Here is a 16,537-nt window from a genome sequence, read left to right as displayed (position 1 = left end):
TCATCAGAAAATGCGACCGTGTGTATGCTCCATTGGAATTTTAGCTGTCCGAATTTCCGCCAGCCAAAAATTGATAGCATGTTCTCAATTTTCTCAATGGAAAAACTTTCTATCGGTAATTCCGATCGTGTGTATGCAATTCCGACACGCCAAAAATCACGCATGCTCAGATTCAACTACGAGACAGAAGCTAATGGCTACTGGCTATTGAACTTCCTTTTTCTAGTCACGTCATACATGTTGTACGTCACCACGTTATAAATGATCGGAATTTGATGTGACTGTGTGTAGGCAAGACAGCTTGACCCGAATTCCGTCGGGAAAACCATCAGAGCTTTTTCAGACGAGAATTCCGATCGTGTAGTTATCTGAGGCGGCAGTAGAGAGAGTAAGCCTCGTACACGCTACTAGTCAAAAAATCTGATGGCTCAGGTCGGAGCTGCTGTACTAACAATCCGATGCTAGTATAGTGATCTTCCCTGGTGTGCTATTGTGTTCTGCCCCCCCACCAGAACATTCCGGTCAGCGCTCTTGTCTGAGCGCTGACCAGGAGCCGATCGGCAGACCTTTTTCAGTCATGACCCTTTGACAGAAGCCGTCTAACTTTGGTCAAACCGAATGCCATACACATGGGCCGAATGTTGGTTTCTGATGCCGCCCAACATTCACCCTGTGTGTTCTAGGCTTTAGTGACATCATTAGTGCCTAGGTAAGCAGGCTGGATGCCAAGTTTAGAAAACATATTTTTAATTGGGTTTTACTAATGAGTTTTGCTGTTTGTTTACACCTAATGATTTTAGATTTACGGGTTGGAGGTTAACGGCTCTGTTTTTAGTCTTGTCTATGTAAGAGGTCCCCTTTAAAGTTAGGAGAACACAAAAGATAATGGGGTTGATTTACTAAAGGCAAATCCACTTTGCACTACAAGTGCACTGCAAGTGCACTTGGAAGTGCAGTCACTTTAGATATGAGGGGAAGATCTGAAATGAGGGGAAGCTCTGCTGATTTTATCATCCAATCAAGTACAAGCAAAAATGCTGTTTTTTATTTTCCTTGCATGTCCCCCTCAGATCCACAGCGATTGCACTTCCAAGTGCACTTGTAGTGCAAAGTGGATTTGCCTTTAGTAGATAAACCCCAATGTGACACTTTTTAAAGCGGGGTTCCAACCTAAAGTGGAACTTCCGCTGATCGGAACCCTCCCCCCCTCCGGTGTCACAATTGGCACCTTACAGGGGGAGGGGGGTGGAGATACCTGTTAAAGACAGGTATTTACACCCACTTCCGGGCTTAGACTCCCATGGGAGTCTATGTAATTTCCTGTCCTGCTGTGCTGTCTGCTGGGACACACACGGGTCCCAGGGACAGCGCGGACAATTCGCGCTTCACTTCCTGATTCCCTCACCTAGAATGGTGGCGGCAGCAGCGGAGCAATCGAACGGCCTTGGCTGCTGGCATTGCTGGAACCCGGGACAGGTGTCCATTTATTAAAAGTCAGCAGCTGTAGTATTTATAGCTGCTGGCTTTTAATATTTTTTTTTAGGTGGAATCCCTCTTTAACTTACAATGCAGAAGGTAAATAATGTAAAACTACAACACAGGATGGATAATTGAATCTACTAAAATAGTGTTATGATCTTCATCTAACCTCCATAAGTGGTTTGATAATAAAAAAACTGTTGTAATTTTAGTTCCACCAGACCAGAGACCAACAGCACTTTGATGCAATTTTCTGCTACAGAAATGAATCAGTAAGCCAGAGCTGTTGAGTGGGGAGGAGTAAGGAGTATAGCAGAGGGTTAGGTGGGTGGAAAGCATATTTTCACTTAGATGAGACCAATTAAAGCTCTCAGGCAGCCTAATTAGCCGGTAGATTTCTCTTTCATCCTTACTTCATTCAGGCCTTTTTCATCTACAGATGTGTTCATTAAAGATGATTTTAACTCTTCCTACCATTCCACGATTGTCATATAAAGTAAATTATTTCTCGGCAAAGAATGTAAACTTGACCTTCCATTTGTCCTGGTGGATACAGAGCACTGGAAGCCATTATATCTTCTGAAATGGTGTATAATCTTACATTGGCTGCCACTTTCCTGTAGTAGGTGGCTCCCTATTAGTAATCATGTTAAACTGGATTTAAATCAAAATATGTTTTCAATCAGTATCAATTCATAGCTGTATAATTGTCTGAGTCAGGTGCTGTGACAGGAGGAAATGAATCACACTGACTAAGATATCAATCCGTCAGTCTTTCGCACTTTCACTGCATGCCTAAACAGATCTGCAAAAATTTTTCAGAAGAGTGCATATACCAAGCTCCAAGGAGCTGGTTTACTAAATGTGTAGGCACTATTTACATAGCACACTGAATGTTCATAAATTAAGTGAACCTGTGTTCACTTTGAATACCAAATCATATGCAAAGGAAAATTATAAAAAAAAAAAAAAATATTAGAGTATTGGAGTGCAGTCTTAACTCATTTAGGAATGAAATCTGGCCATACACTGATCAAAAATCAGCAGGGATTGGCCTGAATTTCAATCAATTTGTAGCCATCTATGCCTGATAGAAGTCAATTGTTTGTGATCGACTTCTATTGAAGGGACATGCTAGAAAACATATCAATCAGTGGTTGCAGCCATTCAGCTGCAGCTGTTGATCACTGTAATCTGAGGGGGGGGGGGGGGTTCCTCTATCCAAATCATTTGTGTAGATGGAGGAATCTGATAGTTTTTTTTTAAGGATTGGTTTCCATTAGTGCGACATGCCATGCGACTTGGGGCTGCAAAGACGCATGACAAGTCGTACCCCATGATTTCCAATGATTACCATTCATATCTGTGCAACTTCAAGTCGCAACTACTTCAAAGTGGTCCCTACACTACTTTGGTCCCACTTTGATGTGACTTGAGGTCTGTAAACCTCAAGAATACACAGGCATTGCTTCAAGTGGCATCAAATTAGTGGCAAAATTGCACAACTTTCAGGTCGCATTACTGGAAACTTAGCCTTAGTCTCTTTGAAAGTAGCACAACAGAGAAAAAGGAGAAAGACTAGTGAGATAAAAAATCCAACATGATGTCCACATCAAATAAAATATCTCTGACTCTCATTGTCCTTGCTCACAGGAGTGGCCAGGGGGCAGTAAACCAGTGGTTGAGCTGGGGTTTTGCTGCCACACAACTGCTTACCTGAGCACTGACACCCAGGATCTCATAGCTGTACATATGCTGCAGTGAATCTATGCTTAGTGGCAAAAAGTAAACCGCATGTTCAGGGGCGGACTGACCATTGGGCCACTCGGCACTGCCCGAGGGCCCAGAGCCACTAGGGGGCCCCATCAGGGTTGTCAGCCTCAGTAAAACCAGGGACAGTATGTAAAAATCTGTGTTTTTTTTACATCTGTCTCTGAAATGTCCCTTACCGACATCCTTTTGGTCTAAAAATCCTGAGATTATAGCTGCCCCACCTCTCCAGTACCTTCTCAGACAATAGAAAGATGTCTGTGTATACTGTGTGTATATGTATGTGTATACTGTGTGGCCCCATAAACTCGGATTGCCTGGGGGCCCCATAATCTCCTATTGCCAGGGGCCCCATGAGTTGTCAGTCCACCCCTGAGCATGTTGCATTCAGCAAGTATTTACGCCACCGAATGATTCCAAGGCAAGTCTATGGGGCTGCCACAGTAGCCATTCTTCAAATGCCCCTAAACTACATGCAATTCATGTGATTGCAGCACTTAAGTGCAGCATTTACAGGGTTAAATCAGGCGATTAAATCAGGCGTTGAGGACCCTGCATAATACCTCCTCACTACCTGTCCAATGCTCTTTCAAAATGATCCAAACGTGGATTGCACCATGCATTTTAAGTCCTTAAACACAACGTTTGGCCAACCAGATCATATTTCTTGCTATAAGGGAAGATGCTAGGAAGCAATGTCAATCCACAGTGAATTTAAGACTTGCATCTTCTGCCCTGGCATTACAACTAATTTGCAGCCATTGCAATAATATTATATTTTTTATTCCTGATGCACAGGTATGCTGCGCCTATTGCTTGTGAATTCTAGGGATTTATACTTGAAATTGCTTGCAGTTTCTCACATTGACAGCTCATGCACGATAGCAGGGAAATGTCTGCGGACACTGTTTAATAAAGCTCCTGTGAGTGATGACAGTTCAGTCACCTACAGAAGCCCCTGAATTATTTACAGCAACATTACATTATTATAAAATGTACAGGGCATTGCTGAGTGGGCAAAGCATGTTTTCCTGAGCCCCTCTTAAAAAACAGCACCTATATCACCATTGAGCACCATCCCTATCAAGCACAGAGGTGGAAACATGATGCTTTGTGGCATTAAGGAGCCAATGGATGGGCAATGCATTGTAAAATCTTGTATTATATCATTCTTCCCTCAACCAGAACACTAAAGATGGGTCATGGACTGGTCTTCCAGCATGACAATGACCCAAAACATACCGCCAAGGCAATAAAGGAGTGGCTCAAGAAGAAGCACATTAAGGTCATGGAGTGACCTTGTTAGTCTCCAGACCTTAATCCTATAGAAAATGTACGAAAGGAGCTGAAACTTCGAGTTGCCAAGAGATAGCCAAGAAATCCTAAGGATTTAGAGAAGATCTGTAAAGTGCACCAAAATCCCTCCTGAGACATGTGCAAACCTGGTCACCAACTACAAGAAATGTCTTACCTCTGTGCTTGCCAACAAGGGTTTCTCCACCAAGTAGTAAGTCATGTTTTGCTTGGGGATCACATTCCTTTTTTTACTCACTAAACTGCAACTCAATTTATAACATTTGTATCATGTGTTTTTTTCAGGATTTTGGTTTATATTCTGTCTCTATCATTTAAAATACACCTATGATAAAAAATTATACACCTTTCATTTCTTTGCAAGTCGGCAAACTTACAAAATCTGCAGGGGATCAAATAATTACTTTCCTGACTTTATAGATTTGAATATATCAATGAGGGGTGGTTGGTGTTCTCCTTGTGAGTTAGGCAGACACGTAGTGATTTATTATATATAAAAAAAAAATGATATGTGCTTTATTAAAAATAGAATAAAGGTTATGTTTTAGATGTGTGAGTAGGTGAGCGCATCCCCGGTTTCTATTTTTGAAGGATTACCTTTTTACTAAAATGCTAGACCAGTTGCATTACCTGACTGGCCACTGTATTACATTTTCTGGATGGCTAGCATTCAGCTCTAAATATCAAATTATTACATATTGGACATACAATATAGCCACTAAGAGTGTTCTTGCTCCCTACAAAGAGTTACTACTGTCAGAGATATACAGCTGTCTTATATGCCCTGAGAATTAGTCTTTATTGGCTTTCATAAAGAAGTTTTATATGTCAAGGACCTCACCACAGTGTCCAAAAATGTAAAGGTCTATTTCATAATAGTATAAATGCTTAAACTATAGAAAGCAAGTTTTCCTCAAAGAAATTGTGGCGTCAAGGTACCACTAGTGATTTTGGTATCAGGGGAGGTCTGGGCTTGAGTGCGTGGAGGCATCTGCCCCCCTGAGCCAGTACTAATAAGATATATTGGTCTGTTGGCCCTGGGGTATGGTGTATCGTGTCTAGTTTTTAGGGCAATTTCTGTATGCGGATGCTTGAGGGCCTATTCACACCTATGCAACAATGCATGCTAAAATGCTCCTTTTTATAGCATGTTACCACAATGTATGTCAATGCACCTGTCCCACTGTGGTGAATGGCACCCCAACTCACTGTACAGTAGAGATGAATGCACTGTCTACCGCAGCTCACATGAATGCACACATCATGGATTTTTGTGTAGTGGAAAAAAAAGTTCATGTCCATTATTAGTGCAGTTAGGTGCAATGGCAGCCTCTTCATAATGAATTGGTTGCCTTAAAGCGGTAGTAAACTCCACTTTGTCACTTTTACCTACAGGTAGGTTTATAATAAAGCTTAATTGTAGGTGAAATGAATATCTCCTAAACATGCATCGTTCATGAGATATTCACATGTTTTGCAGCCAGTGAAGTCACCAATTCATGCGCACTGCGCTCTGAATTGAGGGCACACTGAATGTGTCATCAATCCAAAGCGTGATCCACGACTATAACTCCTGTGCGCATGCTGGGGTGTGACATCTTCACGGCTCGACCTTTCAAACAGCTAGAGCTCTTGAACCTGGAAGAAAGACTGAGTGAAGATGGAAGCTCCAACAGCAGTGCACTGCTGGAAGCATCCATTTTACATAACTCTTTCATAATGTGCTAGTATGTGGTGCATACTAGCGCATTATACCATTAACTTACCGGAATTTTTTTCTTATTTAAGGACTTAATTACCACTTTAACACAATTATATAGGCATTATGAACCACAACAGCCTGTATAAATTAAATTGGCCCTTAGTAATAACCTGCTGGCCCATGAATACATACTGATTGTGTGTTCAGGCAGTAATCTATTTATCAGTGTTACCTCTTACCCCTTTCACACGAGGGCAGATCTCCACTCCACGTGAGGTCCCATTGACACATGAGAAGCTCTGCTCCCACAACCTCATATCCTGGATAGCACTGGTAGGTCACGACTGTGCCATGGACAAGCTCAGACTGAGATGTTGTTTTCCAGCCATTCGGAATTTCTGGTAATTCAGGACAGGTATCGTTTCTTGGTACCTCTAGGAAGAAAACATAATTAAGCATTCTTATTTTTATGTTTTTTTGTATTTAGCCCTTAAAATGGATGTAAACCCTCTCCTATACCCAGTGAAGTGAACAGCCTCAGATGATACACAGAGATTAAATAAATCCTTCTACATAAGTTTTACATGTATATCTGCTGTCTTTCCCTTTCTACATTCTTTAGAAAGTGTAAATCATGTTAGAAATCTTGTTTCATCATTCAGCAGTTGGTGTAGACCGGGTTTATACTATGTGAGAGCTGATTGGAGGAAAGGCACACACCCCCACTCCACATAGGCAGAAGAACAAGGAACATGCAGAGCTGTAGTCTGAATAGACAAGCTCTCTGCTTATTTACCTCAAAGTTCCCTCCCCAACACAAATTTCCAGCTGCTGTTATGTATTGGAGAGCTCTGCTGATAACAGAGGAACGGAGCAGCAGGAAAAAAACGCACTTAGAGCTTTGTAGAGAGATAAGTAAACACTACAGATATATGTGCTTAGACCAACTTTCGTGAATGGGGTTTACAACCACTTTAAAACAAAAAATAGGCTAAAAATAGCATTTTGAAAACGAATAAAAACATCTTACAAACTTCAAATGGTTAAAATGTGTTTGAGTGTAACTAATCAAATATCATTCACTCTATTAAACCATTAAAACTGTAAAAGTAGATGCAAACCCTAACTGAATGACATTTAAAGCAGTGTGTATAAAAAACTGACCAAAAAAATATATTGTTTTTGCCCTATTTTTTTTTTCTGTGCTTCAATTCATTGCTGATTTCCTGTAGCCTTTCTATGTGCACTAGATCCAGGAATGGCTGTATGGCATTTCTTAGGGGAGGTGACAACGATGAAACATGCTTGTACAAAGTGCATAGCTTGGAGTCTCTTTAGCGGGAGAGTGCGACAGAGCAACAATTCAAGAGCACAAGTGGAAGACAGGGACCGTAAAAAAGGAAGTTCCTGCACAAGGACCTTCATGACAGGTACACCAAGTGTTATTTTAATGAATTAAAAAATATAGAAAATTACTCTTGTAATCACATAACCATTGGTCTTGGTTTTCTAGGCTAAACTACAATGTGATCCTTGACCCGTACCTATTTACACAGGGCTAGTAGCACTGATATTGGATTGTATCTACATCTGTCACCTGCAGGTTGACACACATATTATTTATTATGGACAGCTCAGAAGATTATCATTTAGAAAAAAATGATGGTATTTTTTTTTTTTATCTTTTAAGATATACATTCTTTTTCTTAACAGTCTTATCAATATGTGCTTATGTTTTAAAAGCCTTATCTGTATGCATAGTGAGTATTTACATAAATACACAGGCTACCATGATTGTACCTTGGTGTCCCTCATATTTCATTGCAAGTCTCCCAAACAGAGTTTGTTTGTCTGAAATCAATAGACTTTCTGCAGTGTTTACTGACAAGAAACAACCATAATTCTTCACTGGCCCGGGCCCATGTCATCTGCTGCTGGGAACCAGTGTTATTACTCATGGTAAGAAAGAAATACATTTTGAATGAAAATAATGATTTCCTTTCGATAAGCTAATTTTAGGGGGGGTCACTAGAAACACATTACAACATTTTAACAAGGTGGTAACATTAATGCGTTTTGGGAGATTATCAGGAGAGAAAATATATCTAAAAATCCTGGTCTGCAGTCCTATAGAAGAAATCTACCATCAGCAATTTGTGTGTCTCCTTTGGCCTACAATGGCCATTCTCAAAGATCATGCAGCAAAAATACAGAAATTAGATAATTCTGTACAGGCAAGAGTGGATTTTTATACACATTTGTGAACTTTATATGTAGCTTCTTTACATAAAAACTATAAATCATTTTTGTTTTGTGATGTAGTGATTGGAAATTGGATATTTTTTTTGTGCTCTAGGCTGATTTCACATGGGCTGTCATATGAGGTCCACCTGTCAGTTTTTCAGGCGGACCTGATCGGAGCCTCCATAGCTCTCTATGGAGCTGCGGATGTCAGGTGACATGTGTCTGCTGACACTCGTCAGCATCTGATACAATCCTGTCCGCCAAAAACAGCAGATCAGATGACAGTCAGATGGAAATTGACAGGCGGTCCATTTCCATCTGACAGACCCATAGAGAACAGTGGGGCTGTGCCCATGTCTGCTCTGCATAGCGGAGTAGACACTGACCTGTCATCCGACTGTTTAGCGGAGAGATCCTATGGACTACAGACAAGTCTAACTATGCTTGGTACATGGGATTACCATGAGTCTTTTGTCTTTGAAATTATCATTGCTAATTTCTTTGCACAAATGTCAAACTAGATAAGCCCATTTTATTCCTGGCCTGGCTATAGCCATGGATATTTGATCTGAAGGTTTCAATTTAGTGTAACTTTTTTATAATCAAAGTTTGCAAAAGTTAAAGTGCATCAATGCCAAAACATTTTTCTCCTTCTTAACAGCAGCCCCTGTGTTAAAACTCTGCCAGGTTGGTGATCCTCAGCTGCTGCAGGTATCTGACATTTCCCAATGAGTGGAATACCACGCACTGTGGTTTCCATGCCAGCTCTTTCGGGACATACAAGCTGGCAGTGGCTCATTCTGTGCGAGAGCAAGTGTTCAAAAACTTTTGATGCCCCGTAGACACACGAGCGGATTTTTCCATTGGAAAAATCTTGAATGGTTTTTCCGACGGAATTCCGCTCAAGCTAGCTTGGCTTGCATACACACGATCACACAAAAGTTTGCTGAACTTTCGACCGTCAAGAACACGGTGACGTACAACACTACGATGAGCTGAGAAAATGAAGTTCAATGCTTCTGAGCATGCGTCAAATTGTTTCCGAGCATGTGTAGAAATGTTGTACAGACGATCGGAATTTCGGATTGGAACTTTTTCCAACTGAAAAGTTGAGAGCCTGCTCTCAATCTTTTGCTGGCTGGAATTCGGCCAGCAAAAGTCTGATGGAGCATACACACGGTCGCATTTTCCAACCAAAAGCTTTCATCTGTCTTTTGCTGGCCAAATTTCCAATCGTGTATGGGGCATTAGGCTTAATGTACATGGGGCATTTTACAACCTCCCCTGAATTTGACTTGACAGATAGTAACTGACATTTAAAAACATCAGTTTTGCCACGTTTACATGTCGTGTTTAGCGTGTGTTTAGTGCGCGTTTAGCTGCGTTTTCGTTTAGATGTTTTTTTTAATAGTCAAAAATTAAAAACGCCTCTAAACAAAATGCGACTAAACATGAGTTACCACGTTTACAAGCTGTTACAGGCGTTTGGCATTTCAGATGCCTCTGAACATCCATCTTGAACGCATTTTTATTTTTAATTTTTTTGCTTTCCAAGAAATGCTTCTAAAGTCAACTGCCTAGAAACTACTATAAATGACCCTGTGTACATGTACTGATAAGATAACATAGAGGAGAGATCAGGAGCAGCTGAAAAAAGCCCAACTACTCCTAAACATCCGTTTACCAGCAGCAGTGTGCATGAAGCCTTAAGCCTCGTGCACACGATCGGATTTTCCAACGGGAAATGTTCGATGACAGATGGTTGGGGAAAAATACAATAGTTTGTATGCTCCAGACAATTGTTGTTGGATTTTCTGCAGACAAATGTTGGATAGCAGGTTTTAAAAATTTTCGCGGACAAATGTCCGTTGTCGGATTTCCCGAGCATGTATACACAAGTCCATCAGACAAAAGTCCAGCGTACAAACACGCATGTTTGGAAGCAAGAACAAGCCAGAAGCGGTCAGTCTTGTAAACTAGCGTTCGTAATGGAGAATTAAGATTCATGACATAAATTATGAAATCTCGAAATGTGGTACACATTCTCTTCTTCTTTAATGGGATAATAATGAAGCTGCTTTGCTGGTGATACTGATGGAGTTATTGCAAACACATTTTCAGGCTTTTTTTTCTAGTGATATCAAGAATAATATTATTATGCTTCTTTTTTTTTTTTTATTTGGACAAGTTACCACAAAACCATTATCCTGTATTTTTTAAGATCAAAGATACAACTATGTTGGTGTCCCTTGTTAATTTTACATTGTATTTTTAAAAATGTTTACATTTAAAAAATTAAAACCGCCTAATGTAAAACACATAGCCAAGTATTATTCTATACAATTTTGTTATTGTGCATTAAAAACAGAAAACAAATAAAATTTGACTTGCTATCTGCCAATAGAACTTAACCAAAAAGTCCATTCTATGCATCCAAAAATATAGAAAATATACCAAATCAAATTATTATTATTCAACCAAAAAATAAAATAAAAGCCTCATGCATGTGTCCTGCTTCTTAATTTAGGGGGTCAACAATGCCAAGAGCTGGTGCAGGGGTCCGTCATCTGGCGATAATCCAGAAAATCATCTGGATTATTCTCCTGGAGCTCCCACAGCAAAGGCATATGACATAATTGGTCACAATTAATAAAGCAACCAATTTTTGGTCCAAGAACTCCTCCTCTTCCTGTTCCTGGACTGGACTTAGGTCAAAGCAATAACTCCAAGGCCAATGATAAATAATCTCAATCTCTAATAATCGTTATCTCCTCCAATTCCGCAACATGTCTGGTTGGCGAATGGCCATTCAGAAATGAACTGAAAAGCATGAAATGAAAAGCGCGAAATGAAAAGCATGAATGAACACTCACCAAACTTCTACTAATGCGAAATTAGCAGAACAGGTTCGTGTTTGTTGGCCAACAATTCCTTGCTGTTTGTATGAAAGACATAATCCAGGCACATGCCTTTGGACAAATGTCTACGGAAAATCCGATCATGTGAACGAGGCTTTAGTGTTGCATACCTGCAGTAGCCAGGGATCAGCATTGCAGCAGAATTTTAACACACAGGCTGCCAGAAAGGTAAGTATACAGAATTTTTGCCTTTAGTTTTGTGTCAACCCCATAGCAACATAGTTGCTTAAATATGTACACATTAACTTACCAAAAAAGTTAATAATGAAACCCTGTTGGTAGCCAAAAACATTGCTCCCTGGATCAGTCTGAAACTGGACAATAACATCTGCCATCGATGTATAGATTTTGAAACGATTGTGTGTCCCTGTGTACCGACCTAGGACACGGGCTGTCAAATCATCGCCATCAAAAAAAGTGAGAATATCACTCTTGCCAATATTTAGCCTAAAGAGGAAATGAGGAAAAGAAAGATTAGGCATATAGAGAAGACATGCAACACACCTGACAGAAAAATGCAGAAAACAGACCAAACAATCTGCAGAAATCGTTAAAAAAATGAAGATTACCGGTATATGATACTCACATGTCATCTATACATCTAAAGATTGCTTATTACTTCTGATTTTGTTTTTTTACAGGGTTATTGCAAGTTATATCTAGTGCTATAAGATGAAAACAGACAGTGTAAAGGTAAAAGATCTAGCATAAAACTGGAGCTGTTACTCAGAGTGACTGATATGTGACATTTGCATTGTCACCATTTATTTCCACCAGGGTTAATTATTTACTTGGGTCGAAGGAGCACCAACATTACCTGCATTGGGATTGATTCAATTGCACCAGGGTTCTATAAACATTGCCATTCGTCCTGTTTATGCAAGTTTCCACTTGATGATTTAGTTTTTTAAAACCTATGTTTCTGTCAATTATTTACATTTCCCCAGTAGGCCAGTATGTTTGAGATTGGCTTGGGAGTTAACAGCTATTTTCATTCCTGTGACAGTTTTGTTCAAAGGAAATAGGGGATTTGTGTTTTTCCTAATGAGTTGACTAGGGTTGAGTCCGAGACCACCTGTTTTAGCATAGAATACAACACACCTGCCCACATGTGTGCACATAACCTGATTTTCTTTACTAAAACATAAGTAGTTATGAACTGAACTGGTATTACAATGTTCAATAAATAGAGTTCCCATGACCAACTTTAGTCACTTGTCTTATTGTATTGACTGAGGCTGAGTAGCCCATATGAACTCTCACTGACCTAAAGAGTTTCCTAAACACAGCAGTCTTTTGAGAATATGTCCTATTTATAAAATGGTCAGTCAATATGTAATATGGCCATAGAGGTGGTCCATGTAGAATAGGGGGTTCAGACAGCAGCTACTACATAAGAGAGACAACGTAAGCCAACTAAGACAGGACATCAGGGCCGTCTTTAAGGCAGGGCAAAGGGGGCAGCTGCCCTGGGCCCTGTCATTGTTGTGGGACCCAAAGCAGCTGCCTCATACTTGCCAACTATCCCAATTTACATTCCCTTGTCCCTTGAAGTTTTAGTCCTGTGCTGCTACTAATTCTGCCCAGCCCTTCCCTATTGTTGTGTACAGATGACTCACCTGCAGACCTGTGTTTACATGTAAGTACTGGCATTCATATGTAAATAGCAGTGACATGCATATGTAAATAGCTGAGGCCAACAGCATTGATATGTAAATAAAGGCAGCATTCATAGGTATATCATGCCCCCCTGCAGTGAGGAGAAGATGTGCTGTAACCTATAGCAACCAGTGAGCAGTATTACTGTACAGCAATCTCTAGCAGCCAATCAACAAACAGAAATGTGATGTAACTAATCAGTGAGCCTTAAGCAGTGCTGTAACCTCTAGCAACCAGTCAGTAAGCAGTAATGAAATGCTATAATCTCTGGCAACCAATCGCAATCGCTGCCTGATCTGATACAGTAAACTGATTTTAAGTCTAGCTGCTATTTATTGTATGTTATGTATTAGAGAAGGTGGAGAGTGAAATTGCATGGGGGGAGGGGTCCCTAAGAAAATTTTTGCCCATGGTCCAATCAATATTAAAGACGGCCCTGCAGGACATACATGGTTCGAATCTCAGCCGGTTCAGCAGGAAACAGCTGCCATTTGAACCATGTATGGGCAGGCTGAATGCACCAAGTTGACCGATCAATCAATTTGGGTACAACCAGCATGCTGGGTTTTACCTGCAGTCATGGCTAGAAGCTAATATAGCTGCTATCAATAATCACTGCCTTCTCCCAGTGGGGGGCAGCTTCCTCTGCCTGATCCCCCCCCCCCCCCCCCCCCCCCCCCCTGCTGGGAGAAGACAATGGTCCGGCAGGAGGAATTCTGTTTGTGTTGATAGGGGAATTGAGAGAATTTCTTTCATGCAACCTGTTGCAGGAAAGAAATTTGCTCTGGGTATGGCTGGCCTAAAGCAGAATGAGATCTTTATCAATACACTGCAATCAACCACCCATTTGTCTTTTTAGGCCTCATGGGAGAATTACCGATACCCAATATGAATGCTAATAGAACTGGTTGACACAACCCCAGGTTCTATATACTTTACTGATGTTTCTAGACTTCAAAGAACTCTGCACCCTCAATCCCAACCATTGTCAGCCCATTGTAGTTGCCAATATTATCTTTACATGGTAATCTTTATGGAATGAATTTAATATCTGGAGTTCTCACACTTGAGTTTATCAAACAATATAAACAGTTTCCTGAAAAGTCTCTTCTCAAAAGCAGACATGACATCCCAATAACTTTGTTGACCAGGTGTTATGCCCTGTACACATGGTCAGACATTTCGGACGACAAAGTCCATCAGATTTTTTCCAATGGATTTTGGCCCAAACTTGTCTTGCATACACACGGTCTCACAAAGTTGTCGGAAAATCTGATCGTTCAGAACGAGGTGACGTAAACCACGTACAACAAGACTATAAAGAGGGCAGTAGCCAATAGCTTTCGTCTTGAATTTATTCTGAGCATGCATGGCACTTTGTCAGTCGGAATTGTCTACACACAATCGGAATTTAAACAATCGGATTTTGTTGTTGTAAAATTTTAGATCCAGCTCTCAAACTTTGTGTGTTGGAAATTTCGACAGAAAAAGTCTGATGGAGCCTACACATGATCGGATTTTCCGATAACGCGATTTCATCACACATTTTCCGTCGGAAAAGTCCAACCATGTGTACAGGGCATAACAATTACAACTTCCAACAATGACAGGTACTCTTGTTGAATTCTCTTGTTGAAAGCTCCATCTTCATAATACCTCTCATCTCTCAGATATCCCAAGTGTAAGGGAAGGGAAAAGGTCTTCTCCCTTCGACAGCAGAACATCTCCAAACAACAACCAATGTCCTTTTTCTAGATTAGAGGACCAATCACAGAACAGGGTCTCAATTACACACTATGGTGGAAGGAAAGGGGGAAAAGTGCATTACATGTTTTAAAATGAATAAAATCCAAAAATAATGTTGGGATTTAAGCTTTTTCCTGAAGCTAATGCCTAATAACCACTTAGTTCTCTTACAAACAAGCCATTTTGTTAATTTTATTTGCTTAGGCTTTGATAACATAATGCTTTCGAAGAAACAACAAAAACATTCTGAAGACGTGTTTATTTTCTGCACTGAAGACATGCTGCCAAAATCTTTGCTTTGTGATTTTTACAAGTAGCAGAGCAAAAACATATGACATTGGAATTACTACACAGAAAATAGGATAAATGTAATTAAATCTACTTTGCCGTTACCTCCCTAGTTCTTACACTCCTGGCTTGTGTAAAAAGCCGTTATCTAGTAAGTGAAAATTGGCACGCCACATCGAGCACGTCACTAGCTGTGGATCTGAGCTTTCTGTACAAGCTGTGATATGGTGGTGGGTACATTGGTTTCTGAGTGTGAAGCAGAAGATTAATTTTGCTGGCAGCCACTGGTGGAAAAACAGAGCATGATCGTTTATTATGATCATATGTTTAGAAATGACAACTCCAGGCAAGAGAGAGAGAAAAGGGGAGATATGCAAATGAAAGAATATTAATTAACCACTGGAGCACGAAAGTATATTAATAATCTTCCGGAAACCTCTGTTTTTTTTTTTTCAACATCCACTCCCTGAATCTAGTAGGAAGCAGACATTAAGGACCAGGGATCCTGGGCAGACAACACTTATATTAATCACTCTGTCAGTGCTGATAAAATATCTTACACCACTCACACAAACTTGTGTTTTTCAGCCTTGATGATTAGTTTTCCTGGCTGATTTTGTTTACCCTGACATGCTGAGCCACTGACATTGTACAACCGAACTACTGTATAAATAATGGGTGAAGGGGCGGCTTCTTTTAATTTGCTTTATGGAGAAAATGGCAGTAAAAAAATACAAAAATCTGGGCATAGCTGTCCATCGACTGGAAGACCTCTTTGGTAACAGTACTATCAAGCCTCAAAGCAATCACTGAGCTCTGCTACCTATTATGCCTTGTACACACGGTCAGACATTCCGACAACAAAATCCCTCGGATTTCTTTCGGACAAATTTTGGGCGAAACTAGTCTTGCATACACACGGTCGCACAAAGTTGTCAGAAAACCTGATAGTTTATAACGAGGTGACGTTCGTAACGCATGACAGAACTACGTAGAGGCCAGTAGCCAATAGCTTTCCTCTTCAAATTTTTTCTGAGCATGCGTGGCACTTTGTGCGTTGGAATTCTCTATGCCCGATCGGAAAAAGTCAGATCGGATTTTGTTGTCGTAAAATATTAGATCCTGCTCTCAAACTTTTTCAGTCGGAAATTCAGACAGAAAAGGTCCGATAATACCCACACATGATCGGATTTTCCGACAACATAATCCAATCGGACTTTTTCCATCGGAATTTCCGACCGTGTGTATGGGGATTAGACTTATTGCTCCCAACTCCTTTGGATGTCATATTTGGAAATCACAAAGCAAAGCAATTTTTGATTAATGACTGGTTATGTTCTTCAGAATGTTGGTTGTTCTCTTCATCTTGATAAATGCTTAATGTTGGTCACCTCATGCTGCATTCAGTATTCATCTG

At 40.4% G+C, this 16,537-nt stretch overlaps 1 protein-coding gene across 3 annotated transcripts in view; it reads right to left on the bottom strand.

The window, feature by feature from the left end:
* The window catches only part of SEZ6 (seizure related 6 homolog), a 916,788-nt gene that overhangs the window by 119,150 nt on the left and 781,101 nt on the right, over positions 1-16,537 (bottom strand). For all 3 annotated transcript variants that reach the window (XM_077480389.1, XM_077480390.1, XM_077480392.1), the window contains exons 10-11: positions 11,678-11,874; positions 6,505-6,699 (exon numbers count right to left, since the gene is read on the bottom strand). In XM_077480389.1, the coding sequence (XP_077336515.1) occupies positions 6,505-6,699; positions 11,678-11,874 (392 nt within the window). The remainder of the gene's footprint in view (positions 1-6,504; positions 6,700-11,677; positions 11,875-16,537) is intronic.

This window comes from Lithobates pipiens, unplaced genomic scaffold (assembly GCF_037356315.1).
Source record: "Lithobates pipiens isolate NorthernLeopardFrog02 unplaced genomic scaffold, aLitPip1_a1.2 Scaffold_16, whole genome shotgun sequence".
Taxonomy (NCBI): domain Eukaryota; kingdom Metazoa; phylum Chordata; class Amphibia; order Anura; family Ranidae; genus Lithobates; species Lithobates pipiens.
This window is presented reverse-complemented; position numbering and strand designations above follow the sequence as displayed.